The 25,033-nt window shown below is 54.2% G+C and overlaps 1 protein-coding gene across 2 annotated transcripts in view; it reads left to right on the top strand.

The window, feature by feature from the left end:
* Positions 1–24,058, top strand: part of SRCIN1 (SRC kinase signaling inhibitor 1) — a 73,166-nt gene extending 49,108 nt beyond the window's left edge. The window contains exons 13-20 of one of the 2 annotated variants that reach the window (XM_018064973.1): positions 3,480–3,610; positions 3,728–3,875; positions 4,192–4,438; positions 4,885–5,119; positions 6,914–7,068; positions 7,367–7,519; positions 12,499–12,645; positions 20,667–24,058. In XM_018064973.1, the coding sequence (XP_017920462.1) occupies positions 3,480–3,610; positions 3,728–3,875; positions 4,192–4,438; positions 4,885–5,119; positions 6,914–7,068; positions 7,367–7,519; positions 12,499–12,645; positions 20,667–20,801 (1,351 nt within the window). In that variant the 3' untranslated portion in view covers positions 20,802–24,058. Of the gene's footprint in view, positions 1–3,479; positions 3,611–3,727; positions 3,876–4,191; positions 4,439–4,884; positions 5,120–6,913; positions 7,069–7,366; positions 7,520–10,753; positions 11,887–12,498; positions 12,646–20,666 lie in introns of those variants that run through there. The other variant, XM_018064972.1, reaches the window with a different exon arrangement.

The raw sequence follows: 25,033 nt of genomic DNA, 5'->3' as shown, positions 1-25,033 counted from the left end.
GGAGCTTCAACTTCAGCATCAGTCCTTCCAATGAATATTCAGGATTGATTTCCTTTAGGATTGACTGGTTGGATCTCCTTGCAGTCTAAAGGACTCTCAAGAGTCTTCTCCAACACCACAGTTCAAAAGCATCAATTCTTCCATGCTTAGCCTTCTTTATGGTTCAACTCTCACATCCATATGTGACTACTGGAAAAACCATAGCTTTGAGTATATGGACCTTTGTTGGCAAAGTAATGTCTCTGTTTTTAAATATGCTGTCTAGGTTTGTCAGAGCTTTTCTTCCAAGGAGCAAGCATCTTTTAATTTTGTGGCTGCAGTCACCATCCACAGTGATTTTGGAGCCAAGAAAATAAAGTCTGTCACTGTTTCCACTTTTTCTCCGTCTATTTGCCATGAAGTGATGGGACCAGGTGCCATGATCTTAGTTTTATGAATGTTGAGTTTTAAACCAGCTTTTTCACTCTCTATCAAGAGATTCCCTGATAGCTCAGCTGGTAAAGAATCCGCCTTCAATGTGGAAAACCTGGATTTGGTCCCTGGGTTGGGAAGATACTCTGGAGAAAGGAAAGGCTACCCACTCCAGTATTCTGCCCTGGAGAATTCTATGGACTGTATAGTCCATGGGGTCGCAGAGAGTCGGACGCGACTGAGTTGACTTTCACCTTTCACGGTCCTCTTTTAACCTCATCAAGAGGCTCTTGACTTTCTGCCATTAGTGTGGTGTCATCTGCATACCTGAGGTTGTTGATATTTCTCTCAGAAATCTTGATTCCAGCTTGTGATTCACCCAGCCCAGCATTTTACATGATGTATACTCTGCAAGTAAGTTAAATAATAAGTGGGGTGACAGTATACAGCCTGATGTACTCCTTTCCCGATGTTGAACCAATCCATTGTTTCATATCCAGTTCTAACTGTTGCTTCTTGGCTTGCATACAGGTTTCTCAGGAGACAGGTCAGGTGGTCTGGTATTCCCATCTCTTTAAGAATTTTCCACAGTTTGTTGTGATCCACACAGTCAAAGGCTTTAGTGTAGTTAATGAAGTAGAAGTAGATATTTTTTTTGAAATTCCTTTGCTTTTGCTATAATGCAGTGGATGCTGGCAGTTTGATCTCTGGTTCCTCTACCTTTTATCTGGAAGTTCTCGGTTCATATACTGTTGAAGTCTGGCTTGAAGGATTTTGATCATAACTTTGCTAGCATGTGAAATGAACTCAATCATACAGCAGTTTGAACATTCTTTGGCATTGTCTTTCTTTGGAATTAGAGTGAAAACTGACCTTTCCCAGTCCTGTGGCCACTGCTGAGTTTTCCAAATTTGCTGGCATATTGAGTGCAGCACTTTAACAGCATCATCTTTTAGAATTTGAAATAGTTCAGCTGGAGCTATTTGTTCCACTAGCTTTGTTCATAGTAATGCTTCCTAAGACCCACTTGACTTTGCACTCCAGGGTATCTGGCTCTAGGTGAGTGCCCACACTATCGTGGTTATCTGGGTCATTAAGCCTTTTATGTATAATTCTTCTGTGTATTCTCACCACCTCTTGTTAATCTCTTTTACTTCTGTTAGGTCTTTGCTGTTTCTGTCTTTTATTGTGTCCATCTTTGTATGAAATGTTCCTTTGGTATCTCCAGTTTTCTTGAAGAGATCTCTAGTCTTTCCCATTCTATTGTTTTCCTCTATTTCTTACTCTGAGCTACTATTTGTATGTAAACTGGAGGTAACAATGGTTCCCACTCCCAGGATTTGTTGTGAGGATAAAGTGAGGGGCTGAATGTGCGCCTGGCATGCTGTAGGCACTTAGTACAAGATACCTCTTTAACTGGTAGTGCTGACACACAGGATTTTGGCCTTGGCTCCAGTGTGGTCTGTTTTTTCACCCACTAGTTGGATGAAGATATATAAAGCATGCTGATAAGATTTGCTGATGACACAGAGCTTTGAGGGGGAGCAAATCTGTTGGATGGTAGAACTGAGATTCAAAAGTTGTTCCTTCCTGGAGTGTTGAGCTGAAATCCAGCAGATGGGATTTGACAGGAATGTATGTGATGTCCTGCATGTGGGTCAGGGATATCAGTGACTCAGATGCAGGACTGGGTGACCTACCTGGGCAGTAATTCCTTCTTTCACTTATTCATTCCTTCCATAATTACTTACCAGACGTCTGTTCTGCTCCAGGCACCATGCCAGGTGCTGGGAATCAGAGAGGAATCAGAAAGACAGGGTATCTTATTTTCTGCCTAGAACTGCTTAGCCCAGCAAACAGGAGCTCCAGGCAGGAAGCAGACCCCCAACACCAAGTGTAAGGGGAGAGTTTCCCACTGGGACTGGAGGATGAGTGGGAGTTAGTCACACGTGTCTGTGGGGGGTGGGGAGGTGGTGGTAATGGAGTGTTCTGGGTAGAGGAAATGGCATCATAGAAGTCCAGGGAGAGGGACTTTCCTGGTGGTCCAGTGGATAAGGTCCACGCTCCCAATGGAGGGGGCCTGGGTTTGATCCTTGGTCAAGGCAACTAAGCCTGCGTGCCGCAATGGAGACCTAGCGTGGCAAACAACAAGAATGACCAACAGGGAGAGCAGCACATACAAGGACCTCAGAGAAATTCTGGATGGTTCGAAACAGAAGCAAACCAGATGGGGAGGAAATGGTTGTGGCTAGAGAGGAAATAAGAGCAGCTCCCAGGGACTGACCCCATGCATTAGCTCATTTAATTGCTTTTCAGCTCATTTAATCCTCATAGTGGCCCCAGGAGGGAGGAACTCTTACCATCCCCATTTTTGGGGGATAAGGAAGCTGAGATCTGGAGACAGTCGGTAACTTCTCCAAGATCTCTTCTGGGTCACGCAGAGTGCAGGTTGGAATGTGGATCTGTCTGACTCCAGACCCAAATTTTCAGCTACTACCCCCATGCCCTTTGTGGCTGCACTGAAAGAGTTTGGATTTTACCCTCAGAATGTTGGGATCCATTTCGGGTTCAACACAGGCAGTGGTGACTTGGTCTGATTTACATTTCAGAAAGATGTAGGGTGTTAAAATGACACAAGCTCAGCATAAGCCATCTGAAAATAGAAAGCAGCTTTGTCATTGAGGAAAGAGGCTGTGTCTGGATCATTTGAGAAAAGGTGGACGCCTCCCCAAAAAGCACACACACCTGCTTTCAGTTCTTTGAAAAGCTGCCAATTTCTCTGCTGTGTCCTTGGCTAATGAGAATCAGAGGGTGTGAGTCCTAGGGAGGGAGATTCTGGCTGATACTGCCAAAGATGAGAACTTCAACACGAGGACCTGGGCACCTGTTACGGAGTGCTTCTGAAGTCTCATCTCTGAGGTCTGGCTTTCTGATTTTACCTGGGCTTGTGGCCTGGTGGATGGCTTTTAATTTTGATCTGACCAGTGGCCTGATTTGTTTCCAACTGTTCAGTTTCAAGGGGCTGGGCTGGGGCCTGAGGGGCTGAAAAGGTCTTTCTGTGACTGCAGTGACCTGGAGAAGTCGGTGGAGAAGATCCAGAGGGATGTGTCCCACAACCACCGACTGGTGCCCGGGCCCGAGCTGGAAGAGAAGGCGCTGGTGCTGAAGCAGCTCGGGGAGACACTGACCGAGCTCAAGGGTGAGCCTGGGGGCACCCCCAGCCCCACCCCAGGCATTGCACCCCCACCCCACTGCCTGTCCTCCCAACTGTCCAGAGCTGCTCCCTCCTCCCGCTCACTCCTTCCCTTCGCCTCAGCTCACTTCCCAGGCCTGCAGAGCAAGATGCGGGTAGTGCTGCGTGTGGAGGTGGAGGCGGTGAAGTTCCTGAAGGAGGAGCCCCAGCGCCTGGATGGGCTACTCAAGCGGTGCCGGGGGGTCACGGACACCCTGGCCCAGATCCGAAGGTCATTCTATCCCTGACCTCCTATCTCTGACCTGCGATTTCCCATGGGGTCACACACCGGGCCCAGATCCCTTATCCCGACTCCCCACAGAGGTCAGCGGTGTGCTGACTGGCTCTGCACTTTGACCTGTGACCCCTTGCATGTTTCAGGCTTGGCGCTCCCATTTCCCAGATGCAGTCACCCCTCCCCAGGCCCTTCCATCTGTCCTGCAAGATCCCAGAGCCCCCCTCCACCTTGCCTCCCCCATGCCAGGCTTCCCTCCCAGGGAGCCACGACCCTGCTGACCTCACAGCTGTCCCCAACTCTCCCACCCCAGGCAAGTGGACGAGGGTGTGTGGCCACCCCCCAGCAACCTCCTGAGTCAGTCCCCTAAGAAGATGACGGCCGAGACGGACTTCAACAAGAGCTTAGACTTCGAAATGCCACCCCCTAGCCCTCCGCTGAACCTCCACGAGCTGAGTGGGCCAACTGAGGGGGCCCCTCCAGCCCCCAAGGCGGGCAACCCCACCAAAGGCCTGGACGCTCCTGGCAAGAGAAGCGTGGACAAGGCTGTGTCTGTTGAGGTGCTGGGCCCGGGATGGGGGGGCCGGAGCTAGGCTCACACATTCTCACCACCGACCTGCGCTGGCCAGTGCCGACATGTGGGGACTTGTTCCTGGGGGACAAGGGAATCTGAGAAGCATACTGAGGGTGCCATCAGTCCTGCTAGGCAGGAAAGCATATCATAAACCTATGATAATCAAGGCAGTACGGGGTTAGCGCAAGAAAAGATTATGTGCTCAATGAAACAGAATAGAATGTCTAAAAGCAGGTCTAAATTTCTCCTGAGAGTACTTGGTTATGAAGTGGCATTCCAGGCTCGCAGCAAAGGCATGTAATACTCAAGAGAAGCCCGAGGCTCGGATCAAATGGGAGGCTTCCTTTGCATTCCTTGCATGTGTGACTGAGGCCCCAGAAGTCCAGGAGCAGGGCAGCTGCTTCAGTGCTGACTGTTGGCCCTCCTCTCAAGGCTGCTGAGCGGGACTGGGAGGAGAAGCGGGCAGCCCTGACCCAGTACAGCGCCAAGGACATCAACCGGCTGCTGGAGGAGACCCAGGCGGAGCTGCTGAAGGCCATCCCTGACCTAGACTGTGCGAGCAAGGCCCACCCAGGCCAAGCCCCCACCCCGGACCACAAACCCCCCAAGACCCCCCATGGCCAGAAGGCAGCCCCCCGGACGGAGCCCAGTGGGAGGAGAGGTTCAGGTATGGGGCAGGTAGGGGGTTGCAAAGAGCCTAGAGGAGGGGAGCCCCAGCCTCAGGAACTCTCAGGTTGATGAGGGAGGTGCTTGGGAATGAAAATCTTTGTGGGTGGGCTATTAGAGAAGGACGGTGCTGGCCTGACCCTTGGCCACTCAGGGGAGACCGAGATGGTTGGGATAGTGCTGGACCGCATTCAGGGATTTTCCCACAACTGCTGAGAGGACCACACTGGGAGGATGAGAAAGTTCAGCCAGAGGGTCGTCCCCCTGCACGTTTTGTCCAAGCATGTGTGCCAGGAGCCAGGCTGTGCTGAGATGGGGAGCAGCCCTGAGTGATGTAGACGGGGTTCCTGTGCTCCCCAAGCCTGTGAGCTCACAGGGGAAGCAGAAACCCAAATGGGAAACGGCAGTTGTCACTCACTCATTTATTCATTCTTGCCACCTGTATATTTCCTAAGTGCCCACTGTGTGCTAGGGCTTTCCAGGTGGCGCTAGTGGTAAAGAACTTGCCTGCCAGTGCAGAAGACATAAGAGGTACAGGTTCTATCCCTGGGTCTAGAAGATCCCCTGAAGAAGGGCATGGCAACCTACTCCAGTATTCTTACCTGGAGAATCCCACAGATAGAGGAGCTTGGTGGGCTACCGTCTGTAGGGTTGCAAAGAGTCAGACACGATTGAGGTGACTTAGTATGCACGCACACATGGGCTAGGTGCTGGGGATAAGGAGATGACTACTTTCAAGGAGCTTAAAATGTAGTAGGAGAATAATACTAACATCTGTGTTTATCAGGCACTTACTGTATGGCAAAAACAGCCCCAAGTGCTTTCTATGTATTAATGTTTATAATTTTGCAACAAGTCCAGGAGGTGGATACAGTAATTATTCCCATTTTACAGATGAGGATGCTAAGGCTCCATGTGGTTAAGTAATCTGTCCCAGGCCATACCCAGTGTGTAAACCAGAAATAGGAGGCAGCTGCTAAATGCTGTTCTACAGGAGACCCTGAGAGGGCAGGAAGTCCTTCCCATGGGAGGGGGCTTTTCACTGGAGTCTTGCATTTCCCTGGCCAGTGAGAGAGGGCATTCCAGGGAGAAACATCATGTACCAATGCCTGGAGGTATGTGTTTGGTGTTGCTCAGCTGGGTCCAGGCCTGAGAGTAGCAAGCAGAGCTGAAGCTGAAAGGTTGGCAGGCACAGAGGTTGGGGGTTGTAGGGAATCACTGGGGGATCAAAGGGCGAGGAATGTCAGGCTTGAGTGACTTTTCTGCAGATTGCCCAGGAAATAGCCCCAAGGAAGAACTGGGGGCAGGGAGAGCCTGGTGGGCAGGGTCAGACTCTTGCAATGGTACTAACTACTCTCTCTTGATGGAGGAAGGATGAAGATCTGTGCCAGGGCAGAGCTGAGGGGTGGGCGGGAAAGTGGTGGATTAGAGTAGTGATTCTCAACCTTGAATGTTCATGTGAAATCACCCAGGATCTGCTGGCATGTGGATTCGGACTCAGCAGCTCGGGGTGGGGCCTGAGCTTCTGCATTTCCAACAAGCTCCGGGTGCTGCCAGTGCTGTTGTTCCCTGGGCCAGGCTTTGAGTAGAAGGGATGAGTGCTGTAAGCGGCAGAGTGACAAGGCTTGGGGCTGGATTGCGCGGGGACGTAGGAGAGGAGGAGAGGGCCTGTGTCCTTTCCCTGAGATTTCCCCTCTCCTCCTCCCTGGAGGAGGAAGCCAGGTTCACCCTAACCTTGGAGTCAGATGTGGTGCACAGACTCCAGGGCTGACCCCAGCCCCTTGGCTGCCCGCAGATGAGTTGACAGTGCCCCGATACCGCACCGAGAAGCCCTCCAAGTCCCCACCACCACCCCCTCCCCGCCGGAGCTTCCCCTCCTCCCATGGCCTGACCACCACACGCACTGGAGAGGTCGTGGTCACCAGCAAGAAGGATTCGGCCTTCATCAAGGTACCACCCCCGACCTTGGGTAGGGGACAGGTACGTGGGGTTTAGTGGGAGGGATGCCTGAGAGGACCTCTGGAGACCGTCTGGAGTGGTCCCCTCTCTCAGAGGAAGCGGAAGGAAAGAAAGGAGGCTGGTTGGTGGCGACTCTGCTTCTGGCTTGTGCTTCCTCCATGGGAAGGGGCCAGGCAGATAATGCGGAGCTAGGTGGGCAGGTGGGAGATGGTCTGGAAGGGATAGGACCTAAGAGGTGAGCTGGCTGGAGGCAGACAGAGCCTGGTCTAATGAGGCCCGGGCCTTGCAGAAGGCTGAGTCCGAGGAGCTGGAGGTGCAGAAGCCCCAGGTGAAGCTGCGCCGGACTGTGTCTGAGGTGGCCCGCCCGGCCTCCACGCCCCCGATCATGGCCTCTGCCATCAAGGATGAGGACGATGAGGACCGCATCATCGCAGAGCTGGAGGTGGGTCAGGGGTCCCCACGTCATCAGCCAGGCGTCCCCCCTTTCCCTACCATGTGGATCTCAGGGTGGGGTGCTCAGGCTAGGATGAGGGGCTGGATTCCCAGCTCCCCACTGAGGCTGGTTCTGGATTCTGTCCTTCTTGCCCCAGTTTCTTCTCCACTGTACAATGGGGAAGGGGGTGTAAGTTCCTCCCTGCATGTTTGAGTTTTTTATTGCAATCTCTGAGACCCTCTACTGCCCAGACACCTCCTCTGCTCTGCAACCCCACTCCCTAGTATTCTGAGAACGAAGCTCTAACAACCTCCATCCGTGTGCCTTGAGCCCCTCTCAGTGCTGTGAGTCCCCCAGGTTCAAGTGTTCTCAGCGCCCCTCCCCGAGAGGCTGGAGACCTGGACCACCAGGGCCTCTGGGAAGAGGTGAATCGCAGGGCAGAGTGACCAGTGGCCGTGATGAGGGGCCAAGGAGTGAAGCTAGGGTCCCCGTGCCCGCCCAGGCCACCCCTCCTTCCTGTACCCCCTCCTCCAAACCTGCCCCCACCTTCTGCTCCCCAGGTGTTTGAGAGAAGCTCAGTGTCTCCCCTCCCCCCCACGCCCCGCCGCCAGCCGATCCCCACCTTGCTGTCCCCCCCGGACCTGGGCCCCCCCAGGGGCTCAGCCCCAGGCCCCACATGGAAGGTAACGGGCTGCCCCCCACCTCTCACAGCGCTCTCTCTGCCTGTGCCTCCACGCTTCCTCTCCTCACTTCTCACGCTAACCTGCCAGAATGTGTCACGTGCCCAAGTCCCGCCACTGCCACAGCCTCACCCCGTGGACCACCCCTCCCCGCTCCCAGGACGGGAGCATCACCCTTCCTTCCCTCTCGAGACTCCAGCAGCCTGGCATCTGGTGGCCCCTTGGGTCTGCATTTCCTTACAGGCTTGATTCCGAGCCTGGTCCCTGGTGGCTTGGGTATTTCATTCTGATCTACAGCCAGAGTTTTAGGTCTGGCTCGAAGCCCAGGTTCTGCCTGGGTCCAAGATTGGAGTTTGGATCTTGCTTGCTACATGACTTTAGACCCAACTCAAAACCTGACTTCATCTTGAACTCTTGCCTAGTCCTTGCCCCCATCTCCCCACTCTGCTGCCTGTGCCAGGCGGGGGCTGTGTTTCTCCCCCTAGAATCTATGCCTTGTGCCCGGGGCCAGGACACCCAGGAGGAAGGCTCATTTACAGCCTCTCTCCCCACCCCATGGCCGCACCTGGTCAGAGAGCTTGGAATGGAAGAAATCCATGCGCTTCCTTGGCTGCTGGTTCTGTCTTTCAGCATTGGGAAGTTCTTCCTTCACTCTAACTTCAGTCCTTGCTGCTGTCCTGCTGCACTTATTTCCTTTTTATTCCTTGTTGGGAATTTGCGGGTAACCTACTGTCTGCACCCCAGGGGACTTGCTTGGGGAGGGGGAGTCGGGGGGCAGTGGTCTGAGCATCTCTCCTTCTGCCCAGTCAGGTTGGAGCAGGAGGGCCTGGTCTGGGGAAGCACACACCTGGTCACCTGTCTTGTGTGGCTCTCTGGGCCCACAGTGCTGGCTTTCACCTGATCTCTAGCCTGGCTTGAGGCCTGGTTGTACTTTGGCTCCCTGGCGGGGGGAGCAGATGGGCAGTGAACAGGTAGACAGGCTGTCTGCTGGCCAGAGGATGGGCATGGAGCAGTCCAAGGAGCCGTCTGGGGGTGAGCGGTGTGGCAGGGCTGCACTGGGCCGGCTGTGCCCTCAGCACCTGCGCATGCTGCACCCAGCCATTACTCCTTTCTGGCCCTGGAAGCTCCTGAAGGGGCCCAGCGGGCAGAGCCCCTTCACTGGCCCTTCGGGCTGGCTGCCCCCTGCATCCGGCGCTGGCAGGCAGTGGAGCCGGGTGGGCGTGGGCCGCCCTCACTGACTTCCCACTCTGCACCTCCCACATCCAGGTAAGCAGGCGACAGAGTTGGGTGGGTTCCCTTGGGAGGGGGGCTGGGGGTCCCTGCTGCCCCCCACATATCTCCCCATGGCTCATTTTAGTGGCAAGAGCACTGGACTTGGAGTCAGACTTCCTGGGTTCAAGTCCTGGCTCTGCCACTAGCTAGCTGTGGGTAAGTGACCTTGAGTAAATTACAGGACACCCCCTCACACACCTGTTTCCTCATCTGTAAAGTGGTGAAAATAGTAGCCATTTCATGGGGAACAGAAAGGATTAAAGATGAAGGCATATGTGGCAGTTCCCGGTATAAGACTCCGCTCAGAGTTAGATCAGAGTTTACTCAGCTGTGGTAGGGGTAACTGGGGGCCTCTCTCTGTGCCCCCGTAAAAGCCAGAGCCAGGGACGCTCATACAGAGGCGGGTGCTCTAGCTTTGCCCAACCTGGAGCAGCAGAGGACTTGGCCGAGCCCTGCCCACTGTGGCTGTGAAGCCCTCAGAGAAAGCTCCAGAAGCAGGGTGGGGGGACGAGGAATCTCTGGCCTAAGATGAGGATGTCAGACCTGTTCTCTGAGGTCAGAGGCCAACACCTGGTCTCCACCCTCATGGGGCTGCGGGTCTTGGACATTCAGTTCTATGTAACAAATAGTTAACATCCATCAAACACTCACACCGTGCCAGGCACCGTTCCAAGCACACGCCCACGGGAGCTCATTTCATCCTCCACCAGCCCTGTATCATTGTTGCCCCATCGCACAGATGGGCAAACTCCTGGCAGTAACCATGAGGCCTGCTCCCAGAATTTAACATGGCTGCTGAGAAGTAGACATGTGTAGTGGGACTTCCCAGGTGGCGCTAGTGGTAAAGAACCCACCTACCAATGCAGGAAACGTAAGAAGCTCAGGTTCAGTCCCTGGGTCGGGAAGATCCCCTGGAGGAGGGCATGGCAACCCACTCCAGTGTTCTCGCCTGGAGAATCCTCACGGACAGAGGAGCCTGGCGGGCTACCAGTCCATAGGGCCATAAAGAGTCGAACGCAACTGAAATGACTTAGCACACACACATCTGTGCTTCTAAGTAAATTGGCATCTTTGCCAGGAGGTGGAGACGATAGGGTGTGGTGAAGAGGCCTGAGTTCTAGTCCAGCGTTGCCTCTAACTTGCTGGGTGAACTCAGTCGGGACCCTCCCCTGCCTCAGTTTCCCCGTCTGCAACAGGAAGGGACTGGGCTCACCCACATGCACCCCCCTCCCAGCGCGGGGGTGCTTGGTTACAGGAATCACACCCTTCCTCATCTCTCTTCTCCCTTCAGGCTGCTGCAGACCCAAGGCCCTTCTCTGTCCCCCGGATCGTCTTGACGGAATGTGTCCCCAACCCTCCTTCCCCACCAGAGACCAGGCTTGAGGAACCTGGGCTTAGAACAACCCCCACCCCACGACCCCGGACCCTGGCCAGCGGCCTCCTGGGCCGGGATAATCCACCGGCCCCGCCAGGGATGGTGGCTGTGGTTTCCCAGGCCTGGAACAGCCCGAAGCTAGAGAAGGAAGGGGCGGCCCTGAAGACACTGGTGACAGGGGACTGCAGCCCAGAAAGGGGAGGAGCCGGGATCCCCAGTCCTTTGGGACCTGCCCCAGAATGGACCCAAGAACCCTCCACTGCGGAGATGCCCCCAGAGGAGACCCGTAAGGACTCTGGCCACCACACCCCACCTTGCAGTGGGGAGTGCAAGGCTCAGCGCGCTGCCGTCACCCAGCGGACAGACAGCCTGCAGGAGACACTCCGGGAGCTGGAAGCCACTCTGAGCCAGATGGGCCTGGCCTCTGCCACGGGGCCCCCTGGCAGCCCCCAACCTCTGCCCCCTGGTCCCCAGGTGGCTGCCTGCAGCTCCAGTCTCTCTGTCTTCAGAGCTGGAGGGAGTTGGGGGCTACAGGAGCACCACGCCAGCCCCCCTCCTCCTTCTAGCCTCTCTCAGCCCCGCTGCCCTCCGGGAGCCTGGTGCCAGGCTGAGTTTGCAAGCAGAGCCCCTGGCAGGCTGGGAAGCTGGCTTGCCCGGGGATCAGCCTAACCAGCGCTGGTGGGGACCAGGGCCTCTCCCCTTTGCTCTGTATCTGTAAACCAACAAATAAAGTTCTTTACCCCCTTTTCTATCCCCACACTCCCCTCCTCCTCTCCTGTCTGACTTTCTCTGTCTCTGTGGTTTCTCTGCCTGCGCTTCTGGATCCCCAAAGCCCTTCTGGGCGGGCCTGGTCCCTGGAGTTGTTCAAGGGGGCTGGACTGGTCCATCTCTAGGGAGACTTCGCCCCTATCCTCCCATTCAAAGGAAAATGTGGGCCTGGGGCTGCCAATCCTACTTTGTTGGCAATTATAAAGACCCCTGGGCTTTCCTAATAGCGCAGTTGGTAAAGAATCCACCTGCAACGCAAGAGACCCGGGTTCGATTCCTTGGTCGGGAAGATCTGCTGGCCAAGGGATAGGCTACCCACTCCTGTATTCTTAGGCTTCCCTTGTGGCTCAGCTGGTACAGAATCCGCCTGCAATGCAGGAGACCTGGATTCAATCCCTGGGTTGGGAAGATCCCCTAGAGAAGGGAAAGGCTACCCACTCCAGTATTCTGGCCTGGGGAATTCCATGGACAGTATAGTCCTTGGGGTCGCAAAGAGTCAGCCACAACTGAGCGACTTTCTCTTTCACTTTCATAAAGACCTGTCTCCCAAATTTCGGGTATGTTCTCCAGGGCCCAGGATGGAGCCCCTTGCCAGGAGTGGGGATGATGCCAGGGACCCTTACTTTAAAAACCATTCCCCCAGAAGGGCACCAGCTGCCGCTGGGCCACTCAAGGAAACCACAAAAGAGCTCTCACTTGGGAGTTCTGGGAATCTGACTGGGGTTCTGACCTCTCCCCTGCGGGGACGCCTTAACCCTGGCCCCAGAGAGTGGGCCTGAGCCCTGGATGAGGGTATGAAGCCGGGGAGGTTCTCCAGGTCTCAGAGGGTCTACTGTACCTATGAAGCCTGTGTGATCCCATCTCCAGCTCTGACCCTGTTCCTCTTCGTGCAGAGCGGCGGTGGCAGTGTGCCCCCCATGAAGGTGGTGACTCCAGGGGCCTCTCGGCTGAAGGCGGCCCAGGGCCAGGCAGGCAGCCCCGACAAAGGCAAGCATGGCAAGCAGAGGGCCGAGTACGTGAGGATCCAGGCCCAGCAGCAGGTAAGCCTGGGCGCCTCGGGGGCAGGGCCACGGCCCCACGCAGTCCCCACCCCCCACCTCACCTCCAGCCTCCAGCAGTGCTGTGCACTCCTGCTGGGCGCTGGCTGTCTCCCACCAGTGTTCCTGTGCCCACCATCCTGCGGCTGTCCAGGGAGGTCCTGCTGGTCAGGACTACCCCACTGGTCCCTCAAACCATTTTCTCCTTCCTCTCTCCAGTACCCGTGCTCAGGATCTGGTTGAGAACATAGCCAGATCACTGATCCCTCCTCTTGCAGAAGGCCCCTCACTCAGGGCCAGAGAGGACCATCTCCCCAGCTGCTCCTGGACAAGGCGGAGTGAGCAGACCCCAATGCCTGGGCCCTTCTAAGGCCGGTGTCCTGGGGTGTGGGAGGGGCCTTTGTTCCTGGTCTTCCTGCCACTCCTCCCCCTCCTCTGCCTCCTTCCTTCCGCGCTCAGGTCCCACCTGCTCCTTGGCCCTCTCAGCTCAGCCTCCCTCTTGGTTTTTCAGGCCACCTCCCAACTGAGGGAGAAACCAGTTTTGCATCTCCTTTTCAGTCCTGTGCTTGGGTTGTAGCGGGGTGCATAGGAGTGGTGAGGGTGCTGTACCCTCTTTCAGATTAAAGGATGGTATTTAGAGGTGGCAGCCTCACCCATGGCCCACCTGTGGCCTGATCGGAAGATGCAGGGTGGTCCCCGGGCCTAGATGTCAGGAAAGACCTTTAGTTCACTCATGTGGTTCAGTATTTCCAAGCAGCTCCTGTATTCTAAGTGCTGGGTGGGAGTGGGGGAAGGAAATGTCCAGATGCTATGACTTGAAGAAGGTTCTAGGCTCAGAGGCAGGAGGTTAGAGATGGGTAAATCCAGTCACCTCCTTGTCAGACCAGGGGACAGCTCAGAAAAGGAAGGGAACTTCCCAAGAGCCCACAGCAAGGTGGCATCAGAGCCAGGACTGGGACCCCAGAATCTCAAAGCTTTTCCCACCACACGGCTCTGCAGCCGCCTTGGGCACACAGGCCCACTGGTTCTCAGAGTCCAGTGGAGACGGGCCAGCCAGGCCCCTCACTAGCTCCCCGCTGGCCCGCTGTCTTCCTCGCAGGTCCGCAGACACACCCCAGCTCTTCTTGGTGTCACCGCCATGTTCCCTTGCCCTGTCCAGGCTGGTCTCTCCTCAGGGTCTAGAACAGCAGCTGACATTCTGCCAGACACATGTTGGTTAGCCCGCGGCACACTCCCCACTCTGAGGAAGGGCCTTGTTATCCCCACTTGACAGATGAGGAAACTGAGGCTTTACCCAAGGTCACACGGCTGACACATGGTGGAGGGGGTTTCAAATCCAGACTGCCTGACACCTCCGCCTCTCACCCTCCACCCCTCAACCCCTCTACCCTGGCACACACTGCCTCAGTCTCTTTAGCGGGCATCTCTCTCCTCTGTAATCAGGATCCCCATCTCTACCCCCGACTCTTGACTCCCCTGGCACCCAGCTCCTCTGCCTGCTGCCCTCTCTCCTGCCCCTCCAGTCACTTCCATCGCCTCTCCTGCGTTCATTCCTCGGCCCGGGCCCACTCCGAGCTTCACACCTGGGCTGGGCTAGGTCTCCAGTGGCCTCTTCACACCGCAGTCTGCTCACCTCTCTGCAGCATGTTGAGCATGCAATCTGCCCCCCCCACACTGGGGGCCATGGGACCCTCCTCCCCTTAGCATCCCCCTCCCTTGTCAGCCCTCACCCGCCTCCTGGCTCCTTTCTGGGAGACTCTCCTGTGCCCACCTCTTCACTCCTCTGTGCCCACCTTCCTCCTCAGCTTCTCACACCACACACTCCTCTCCTTGGGCACCAGCTGCCATCTCTTCTGGCCCAGGTCTCTCTTCTGAGCCCAAGCCTGCCCCCTTGCTCTCCCCTCGGGAAAGTCACCTGCCCCAGGCATCCACCCGTGCCCCGACTGAGGGGGGGCGGTCTCCTGAGCTACCCCCTCCCTCAGGGATGCCGTGGTTCTCTCTTCCCACATGACTGGTCTGGCTGTATCTCTCTCCCTTTCACTTCTCTAGTAAATGCTTTCTCTTTAAGAAAAAGCATCTTCTCTCTAATGAAGTATTACGTTTCTTGTAGAGATGTTTTAGTAAAGAGACATCATAAAGAGGCAGAGAAACAAATCAGCCAGTGCATCAGTACCCAGTGCAAGCCTTCCTGAGGTTTCCCTGCAGGAAGACCTCTGTGACCTCTCTCCTATCCTCCCAGACCCGCGCGGTGGGGAGGGCTATTTTTAAAGGCTGATTGGGTTGTATCACTGCCCCAGCTTGCCACCTGTGCCCTGCAGCCCCAGCTGGATTTAAAAAAAAGTCAAAACTGCCTCACTGACTGCCCTGACGCTTCACCTCCATTCATTCCAACCACCCTGCATCACCTGGCCTTCCGTCCTCCAGCTGGGGCACTGCTCCTCCCAGCTCTGTTTGTGACCCTGGTCAAAGTCCTCTGCCTTCTGCAGGCTCTTTTCTCATCTGTACAATGGGGACAAGAACCCAGGGGCAGGCTTCTGAGCTCCTGTAATACTGGGTGTGGAAAATAGCTTCGAAAGCCACAGAGTGCTCTCCAAAGGGAAGGAGTCACTGCTATGCTCAACTGCACGGTCCCTGTGGCAGGGCCAGGGGCTGGGCAGAGGCCTCCCCCTCACTTCTTGGCTCTGACACTAGGAGCTCCAAACTGCCTTGGCAGTGATGAAAGGGAGAGGAATAGAAGCGCCAGGGCCAGACACAGAAACTGGGGTAGAAGAGTGGAGAAAGGGGTACAACTGTGCCTGGAATCACAGAGAAATCAGGGGAAATGACTGAGGAAAAGTGTTTGGATGTTGTGCTCAAGGAAGTGGGAAAGACTTTCCTGATGGTCCGGTGGTTAAGAATCTTCCTGCCGATACGGGGGACATGGGTTCGATCCCTGGTCTGGGAAGATTCCACATGCCTCAGGGCAACTGAGCCCATGCTCCACAGCCGTTGATCTTGCACTCTAGAGCCCGTGTTCCACAACAAGAGAAACCATCTCAGTGAGAAGTCCACGCACTGCAACTAGAGAGTAGCCCTCACTCGCTGCAACTGGGGAAAGCTAGTGTGCAGCAACAAAGACCCAGCGCTGTCTAAAATGAACAAATAACTACATTAAAACAGATTCAGGGGTGGGATAAGAACCAGATTCCCAGGGGATGAGGATCAAGGGCTTGGTGCAGGCATGAAAACTGAACACCCCCTCTTCTTCTTGGGCTAAGCAATCTGCTGAATACTTAATGTATCTCCTTGGATGACTCTAGTGATGAGGCTATAATGAAGTGAACAACAGGAGATGTTGAGGCACTCAGGGACCAGTGAGAGCTGGAAGCTGGACCTCCATGGGGAGAGGGACCTCAGGATGTACAGTTTAGGGAGTCCTGTGAGAGCTAACCAGTAGGTGCTATAGTTACAGAGGGCACAGCATGCCTGCAACACACACCAAGTGGGGAGGGAGTACAGAAGAAACGTTCCCCCTTCTCTCTTCCCACCCCGTCCTAACCCCCATTGGCCAAACTCAACAAGAGGCCAGTCAGCCAAGGGATGGTGGGGTTGACCAACCTGGCCTCAGAGCAGAAATCAGTTAGGAATGTGAGGAAAAATAGAAAATAGCACTCCTTTTCTGTACCAATTTTAAGCGTGTATATCTTGTTTAATGCTCAGAACAACTTTATATCTTCATATGGGCATTAACCACTTTGTCACCGCAACATGCCTACAGCACCTAGAACAGTTCTCAGCACATGCAGGCACTCAGTAAATATTTGTTGGCTAGGTGAATGAGTAGTTGGATGAATGAATGAATTTGCTAGTGATCAGGCCCAATCTAAGTGGAAATAGACAATGCAGACTTGAAATATTACTATACTAATGATATACTAACAGCTACCATTCATTGCCTGCGTCCTGAGTGCAGGCACTGGGTCTTGGGCTCTGTGAACAGCATCTCAACCTGATTCTGATGCTGTAGGGTCTGTTATTTCTTGCTTAGAGGGTGAGAACATGAAGATCCAGGGAGATACCTGCCACAGGTCACACAGTTAGGAAGTGGCAGAGCTGGGACTTAAAGCCAGATTTGCCGGGTGCAACTCTTGCTGTCCTAATGCTGGATTCTGCTGCTTTGGCGGGAAGCATAACTTCATGGGCGTCACCAAGCCTTGGGGGAGCTGCCACTCATGATGGGGATGCTGTTGACGAGGACATCAAGGGAGCAATTTTGGCCTCACTTGTGGCAGTGTGAGTCGTTTTAGCCACAAATAATAGAAACTCCAATTCACATTGGCTTAAACATCAAGGAAAAGTTTTATCAGAAGCAGCAGGCGAGGCTCCAGGGTTGGGGAATTCGTATACTCAAGGACATCAGGACCTGGGTTCCTTCTCTATTTTGGTTCTGTTGGCCCATCCTCCCACCCGCCCCCCAGTATGGCTGCCTTCATTTCAGGGCTGTAAGCATACAAATCGTTTCTATTTTAAAGCTTGACTTTAACTGACTTGTTTAATTTTTCTGACTGCTGGGTCCTGGTTGTTGCCAGGACTTTCTCTGGTTGTAGCGAGTCAGGGCTTCTCTCTAATTGCGGCGCACGGGCTTCTCACTGTGGCGGCTTCTCTTGTTGCAGAGCGCGGGCTCTAGACACGCAGGCTTCAGTAGTTGTGGCCCACGGGTTTACTTGCCCTGTGTCTTGTGGGATCCTCCCAGACCAGGGATTGAACCGGTGTCCCCTGCATTACAAGGCAGATTCTCAACCATCAGACTACCAGGAAAGCCCCACAGATCACTTTAGAAGCAGGAGAACCTTCCCCAGAGACTCCCATCCCCAGATCAGTCACTGGCTAGAAGGGAACAGCCTGAACGGCCGTCGGTTCTATTTCCCCCCGCCCCGGGCTAGAGGAAGCCCTGCCTCTTCTGGCAACCCAGTGCCTGATTCAGGCAAATAATAAGGAAGAAGGGCATGTGGGCTGGGGACAGTGGCCCTGGGAATGACCCTGGGGGAGGCACCAACCGGGTTGGCAGCATCAGGATGATCTGTTATTACATGAGTAATGGTACTCTGTCATGTCTGACTCTTTGCCCCCATGGACTGTAGCCTATCAGGCTCCTCTGTCCATGGAATTTTCCAGGCAAGAATACTGGAGTGGGTTGCCATATCCTACTCCAGGGGATCTTCCGAACCCAGGGATCGAACCCGAGTCTTTTGTATCTCCTGCATTGGCAGGCAGAATTTTTACTCTTCAGCTACCTGGGAAGCCCCAAGATAACCTATACTTGCATGGGAATCTGTGTCTCATAGCCTGGAGGGACAGGTCAGCACACTCAGGGTGCCTGGACAGGGCTAGACTCTGGCCCACAGGAAGAGGAGGGGTGTGGGGTTCAACCCTTTGGTTGGCTCTGGCTAATGATTCCTGTTTCCCCCAGCTAAAAGCTGACCATCTGTGTATGAGGTTTCTGCCTGTCACAAAGGTGGCAAAGCTCTTTCTCTGGACATAATTAAGAGCAACGGGGGAGGACTGGCTGGTGACAGGGAAGCAATGAAAACCTTCAGCGGCAGCAGCTGTATCAGTTGGGAACTCTGAGCAGCACAGGACAGGGTCACTGGGCACAGTTGGACACGTTCCCTCAGTTTCAGAAAAGTGGTGGGCACTCTCCTGGAAGGGAAGATGGCCTGAGAGGATGTTACAAAACATGCTCACAGAGCAAGTAGAATAGGTGTCCATGAAAAGCAGGGGTGTCCATGTAAGCTGGTGACCGCTGCTGCTCCATGAAGCTTAAAGGCCTTGCACCAGCTATGGGAAAACAGGGAGGGGGCATCTTCCCAATGAGGACACCTCACTTGAGTGAACGCAGGAGTCAGGGGGCAGCACAAGCTGGGAGGGAGGTGTTCGAGAGACCAAAGTTTGGGACAGAGTGAGGCTCTTGACAAATGCTAAAGGGAAGGAATGGGAAAAGCTCGTAACTAGAGAGGCAAGCTGAGATCAAAGAAGACCAACAGGAGGGAACCAACAGCTGACTTGGGACACAGGGGGATGTGAAGAGACTCAGGAGGAAGGGGACATGCCCCCTTGCCCCCCTGGGTTTGGGAGAAAAGACTCTAAATGGGAAATGGTGGGAGGGGAGGGGCTGGACTGGAGCCCACAGTAAGTGACAAGGGAGTAAGAGAGCTCCTGGTTGTCTTTAAATGAGTCCGTCTCCAGGCCAGGGTACCGGGACCCCTCCAACACAGGCCATGCCAGGCACATGGGTTCCACAAAGGGCTGGATGATTTGAAGGATGTGGGGGCTGTGGGCCTGGAACCCCTCTGAGAAAGGGGTGAGCAGCCACAGTCAGGATGAGAGGAGTTAGAAGACCCAAACAGTGAACTCATGCCTGGATTTTCATAAAGCGGAAAATGTAGACCGCAGACCACAGTGTGGTGAGCAAAATCCAGAGATAGTTTGCTGTGCCCATGTGGAAGAAGAAATGTGATCAGCAACCTCAAGGGCAGGTTGTTCACTGTCAGCCAGTCAGATGCCTGCGGTCACTTCCCTTCCTGGTGGCGGGGGGCACCTTGCTCTCCACCTCCCCACCCCCCTGCAAGGCATCTGATAGAGGCTGCCAAGCAGCCAGATAATTATGTAGGTCGAGGAGAAGTGGCGTGGCCATGCCCAGGCGGGACCTACAGGACGTCTCTGGCAGTGTGCCACAGCACTCTGCTTCCAGTCCTCGTCCCTCTTTTCTTTAATCAGGGCAGTTTGGTTATCACACTAGTAGTAGCTAAGCAAGGCAGGGAGGGACAGTGGATACAGACAGCTACAGGGAGAAAACCTGGTCTATGTTACCCTAACCCAAGTGGTCTCAGAGTTAACTGTGCGGCAGGATCACGTGGTGCGCTGGCCTAAAACCCAGATGCCTGAGCTCACAGGACAGATGGATCCTGGGGCAGGGTCCAGGAATCTGCATTTGTAAGAGGTCATCCCCTCTAGGAGATGCAGATGGGTCTAGAACCCTCTCACATCTCCAGGACCAGTGTAGGTGCCAGGGGTCTGCTGGAGGTGGGAAGGGGGCACAGCTGTTTCTGACTCTCAGAGGTGACCTGTGAGTGCCAGACACGTCATGAGGGGGTGGCTCCCCATTACCCCCAAGGCACAGCTCAAAGCAGGAGGTGGGGGTGGGCATGGAGGTCCTGAGGGCCCAGGAGGACAAGTTCACTCTTCAGCTTCCACCAGAAGACCTCCTGCTGAAGTTGGAGGGGGCCCCGGTCGGGCTGCTTCTCCCCTCCTGCCTCCCCTTTGGCAGCTAATGTTTCATTTCTCCTTCCCTTCCTTGCCCTCTCCCCCTCCCGACCTGGTCTGGTTCTGCTCCCTGTCCTACTCCCCCTTCTGGTCCTGGGCTGGCCTTCTTGTGCTTCTCCGGTCTCTCTTCTGCCTTCTGTCTTTCCCGTCAGTAACCTTGGACTTACCACCCACCCTGGGCCCTTTGTTCCAACCCTGTGTTCCCCTTTCTACCCCTGCTCTGGCACCTTCTTCCCCTGTCTCAGAGGACCACTCTCTCCAGATGCTCCTCTGGTTTCTGGTTTTTGCAGTTAATTTTCTCTTGGATTTGTGGAGATCTTTCATTTTTTAAAACTGTAGGGTAGGATAAATTGGGAGATTGGGCCTGACATATAAACACTACTATGTATTAAAGATTGGGATTCCTTGGTGGCTCAGATGGTAAAGCATCTGCCTGCAATGCGGGAGACCTGGGTTCAATCCCTGGGTCGGGAAGAAACCCTGGAGAAGGAAATGGCAGCCCACTCCAGTACTCTTGCCAAGAAAATTCCATGGATAGACAAGCCTGGTGGGCTACAGTCCATGGAATTGAGTCGCAAAGAGTCAGACACGACTGAGCGACTTCACTTTCTTTCACTTTCTATGTGTAAAACAGATAACTGAGAACCTAAAAAAAACTAACTGGGGGCCAGCACAAAGGCGCCCCTTCTTCCCTCTGACCCCAACCTCTGCTTTTGTTCTAGGCCACTAAACCATCTAAAGAGATGAGTGGTTCGAATGAGACCTCAAGCCCAGTCTCAGAAAAGCCTTCGGCTTCCAGAACCTCCATCCCCGTATTGACTTCCTTTGGAGCGAGGAATTCTTCCATCTCCTTCTAGACTTCCTTATAACCCCACCCCAGCCTGCCCTCCTCCCCTTTCCCTGCCATATCTCTCTCTCCTCTGTTTCCCTTCATTTCCACCTCATTGTCCAGAATCTCTGAAGGGTTTGCCATGGATGTTGGCCCTCTCAGCTCTCTCTGCCCATCCCCTGTTGGTGTTTTTGGTTTTTTGAATGATTCACTTTTGTGGTTTTTTTTCTTAAGGAAAGAAAAAAAAAGCAAACCAGTAAAACTAAAGACCAAAACACACCACCTTCCCTTGATTTCCTGTTCCAAAATGGCGTACTTCCTGTCATCCCCCTTCCCTTGTCTCTCTCCACACTCCCTCCCGGGTTCATCCTGAAGTTCCTGCACCCCTGCCCTCCCTTCTCACTTTCTCCCACCCTTCCCAAGAGCACTCCAAGCAAACTCTGAGCCACGGAGACTTGGAGCAGCAAGACACCCCCTTTTCCCCTTCCTCAGAAACCTTCCTGGAGGAAAACCTGGACATTGGACCAACCCCAAAACCAGGCTAGAAAACTGGACGTAAGGAGACTCTGGCCCTGGAGGCGCCCCACCTGCCCACCCTCGGGACATGACTGAATTCTGCTGCTTCTCTGCTCCCATCCACTCATGCCCGGGTGGGCCTGGAGTCAAGACAAGTGGGCTGGAGAGGGAGGCCACAGTCAGAGGGGCCTCAGGGTGGTGTGACGCCACTGAATCTGTGTGTCCCTGGAGAGGAGCTGGCTTCCCGGAACCACCTCCCTGCGGTGAGGAGCTGCCTGGCCCATGCCAATGGGAGGAATGGGGCACCTTTGGACTGCTGGCTGTGGACGGTGGGTTGAGCAGACAGCCTGATGCTGGGGACACTGCCTTGGGAGAGGGCAGCCCCGAGGAGGGGTATCTGGTACTTTTAGTTTCCTAATTTAGCACTTTAAATGACATTAACTTATTTAATGGGGTGGGATGGACAAGAATGAAGGGCCTAGCAAATTAGACTTGGAGGCCTAGAGGGTGGGAAGGGTCTGGTTGTGAGGGAAGTAGGGGCAATAGAGAGGGGGTTAATGGGGGGCAGCAAGGACAGCTCTGATCCCACAGGTGGGCTGACTTGACCTTTAACCATCCTCTCTGAGATTTGAGGGTTTTCAGGGAAGGCGTTAGAGATGGTTTTTAAAATGGGGAGCTGGTGACCCTGGTGAGATTCTCAAGGGTCCTCGAGGCCTGACCAGCCAGCCAGTGCCCCCAACCTCTGGCCCATGGGCACCCACCTTGCAGAGGCTGTGGGCAGTGAGGCTTTTGGTGGGGGTCCTGAGAAGGGGAGGGAGAGATCAGTTTTGGCTCTCAGCAATCCCCCCGCCACCTGCAGGGCACAGTGAGGGGCCAGCAGGGAGATTCTGTGGGTGGGGGAGGAGGAGGATGGAGAGAGGTCCCCAGGGAGCAGGATTCCTGTTTGGAGCACAAAGTGGAGTAAGCACAGGGGAGGAGGGGGTTGGAATTAATACCCCCTGCAGAAAGCACAGAGAGAAGGAGCCACTGAAGGAGCAGAACCTTCTGGGGCCTACCGCCTGAGGAGAGCCAGGGGGAGCTGTTGAGGGTTGGGGAGGGAGGGGACACTGGGTTGTGTTACTTCATTTTCTTTTTTTGTTGTTGTTTTTGTTGGTTCATCCTTGTTTTCTAGCTTTGGATCATTTTTGTACAAAGGCAAGCAAGCCTTTTTGAAAAATAACAAAAGAAGAGGAAAAAAAAAATCCCTCCCCCCACCAAAAAAAACCCTGGAAAATAGAAAAAAAAAAAAAGGACCTCATAAATGATGCAATTACTTTTAATTGCAGGCAACTCTTTACATTTAAGTGAAGTGTCTTAACATTTTATATTGTTTTAAAAATATATTTACATATTATATATATATAATATACGTAATATAAATATATATAAATATTTAAAAAAGAAAAAAAAAAAAGAAAACCACAGCACTCTCCCTGGCCGCTGTTTTGGCGGGGGAGGGGGCTGGAGGGTGGGCGCATCGGCCTGGTTTCTGTGGTCCAGTGAAATGGTTTGGTTTGATTCGGCTGTACAGAGACCCCCTGACCTGGGAGGGGAGGGGGGAGTGGTGCCCCCTCCTCCCTCCACTCCATTACTCTTTGCTTGCTACTTTTCCCTTGCCCCACCTCCCACCCTCAGCCCTGTGCCCTGAATGTTTGCCCCACCGTCATTGTCCTGAGTTGAATGTCCCTTTGTGGGGGAGGGGAAGGGGCGTGTCCATCCATTAGGGGGCAAATGGAGGGAGTCATGTGCCCCACCCCACCCACTGCTAATGTGGAGCCCAGTGGAATTTGTACCTTTCACTTTGGTGCCAGCGCATTTATAGGAGGAGTTGTGCGCAACTTCTGTGTGTGTGTGTATGTGTGTGTGTATCCACTGGCACTAGTCCATTTATCGGTGTGCAGAGGAAAGGAAGCATGAGCATGCACAGACATGACCTCCCACGTGTGTGCAGGGAGGCATGCCCACAGTGGTGCATGTGACCAGCCTGGGCATTGGCTGCACCTTGGTGTGGAGAAGCTTGGTGTGTAAGAACGTGTGTAGTATGTGTGTGCAGACGTGGCAGCTGTGAGACCTGTATGTGTACATGGAGGGGTGTACATGGAGGTGCGTGCATGCACATGTGTGTAGACCCCAAGTGTAGAAGCGCCTGAGTGTGTGTCCCATCATCCCTGCACCACTGGTTCTGGCTCCCCTCTCAAGCCCCCAGCCCCTGGGCCCTCTCAAAATCCCCAGCACGTCAAAGCCCCCCCAGCTGCATGCGCCTCACTGCTCTGTCCATCAATGTGTGCTTGACCAAGAGAAAACCAAGATGTCTGGGGGGACCCCTGTACCTGGTCCCCCCAGCCCCTGCCCACTGTGCTGTGTTACTCGCATGGGGGGCTTCTCTCCCACCCCTTCCACAATATGCTGTTTCCCCAGGAGCCTCAGGCCTGAGGCTCTGCGAGGGGTCCCAGGTGGGACCCCCCAGGGCGAGCCTGGCTCACACCCACCCTGTCCCCCGTAGGGCCCATGTCGGTGTAGCAGTGATGGCTTCTGTGGGTATTCTGTGACCTCTGTCAGTGTAACTTGACAACTTCTAAATGGAAAAGGGTTGCTGTGTTTTCTCTGTCTCTTTTTTAATGTCCCTTTTCTTCCCCCACTTTCCTGCACTTTCCTTTTTGGTTTTTCTAGCTGAGTGTTTGGGGCTTAAATAAAACTTGTTTCTTTTTCCTCTCCTGGATCTCCTTCCTAGAGGCTGCTGTCTCATTATTTCTCATCTTCACCCTGGAAGGTGCTGGGGCGGGTGGCGGGGAGGGGGAGTTCCTGGCAGCCAACTGCCTTACAACTTAGCGGGCAGAAGACTTAGCAGGCAGAGCACGAAGTGGGAGAGGTGGAATCAGGGCCTGCGGGGGGCTGTTGCTGCCCTCAAGGGCCCTTGAGAGCCAACATCATCTGGACGCTGGAGAGGAACACCACTAAGTAAGTCATGGGGTGCCAACTCCACCGTCAGCGAGGATGCTCCTGGCATCACTGACTCCTGCCAGTGACAAAGCCAGGCGTGGCAGGTGTCTTACCGACTATCACACAGCTAGTCAGATGCACAGTCAGCATTGGTGTCCAGCTCTGCCTGACTCCAAAACCAATGCCTTCCCCCCAAAACTAAATCCAGTCTGCTTACCTCCAGCTGTTCCCTGGAGCGGGCCTCAGCCTCCTGCCCTTTGGGTGAGCTGACCCTTTAATGGTCTCCATCCATCCTATCAAGAACATCAGCTTTCAAACTGTTTTTTTCAGCTGTATCTCAGTAAGAAATCCATTTTTCATCTCAGTGATTTAGACATGTCCACACGTACACAAACACCCACATATTTAGTGAAATAGCACCTGCTGTATACTATGAACTCCACTATTTTCGGTTAAATTGTAAACATTTGGTTACAGCCCACTCTGGATTTCATGACCCTTGAAAGAGTCAGAACCCACAGTTTGCAAAATACTAGTCTGAAGATTTAGCTCCAGTCACATTGCATTTCTGCTTTGTCCTCCTCAAAGGCCTACTGGTTCCTCTTACACCATGGTTGCCTCTGAAATTGGAAGACCCCTGACAGGAGATTTACCCTAGATGCTGCTTGGGTGGGGCCCTGAGCCCTGACCCTATAGCCAGCAAGCTGCCTGAACCCTTCCAGGCTACCACATCTGAGTCTAGCCTGGCCTGCTGTCAAGTGGGCC

Source organism: Capra hircus, chromosome 19 (assembly GCF_001704415.2).
Source record: "Capra hircus breed San Clemente chromosome 19, ASM170441v1, whole genome shotgun sequence".
Taxonomy (NCBI): Eukaryota; Metazoa; Chordata; class Mammalia; order Artiodactyla; family Bovidae; genus Capra; species Capra hircus.
The sequence above is the reverse complement of the archived record's forward strand: the minus strand, read 5'-3'. Positions and strand labels throughout refer to the sequence as shown.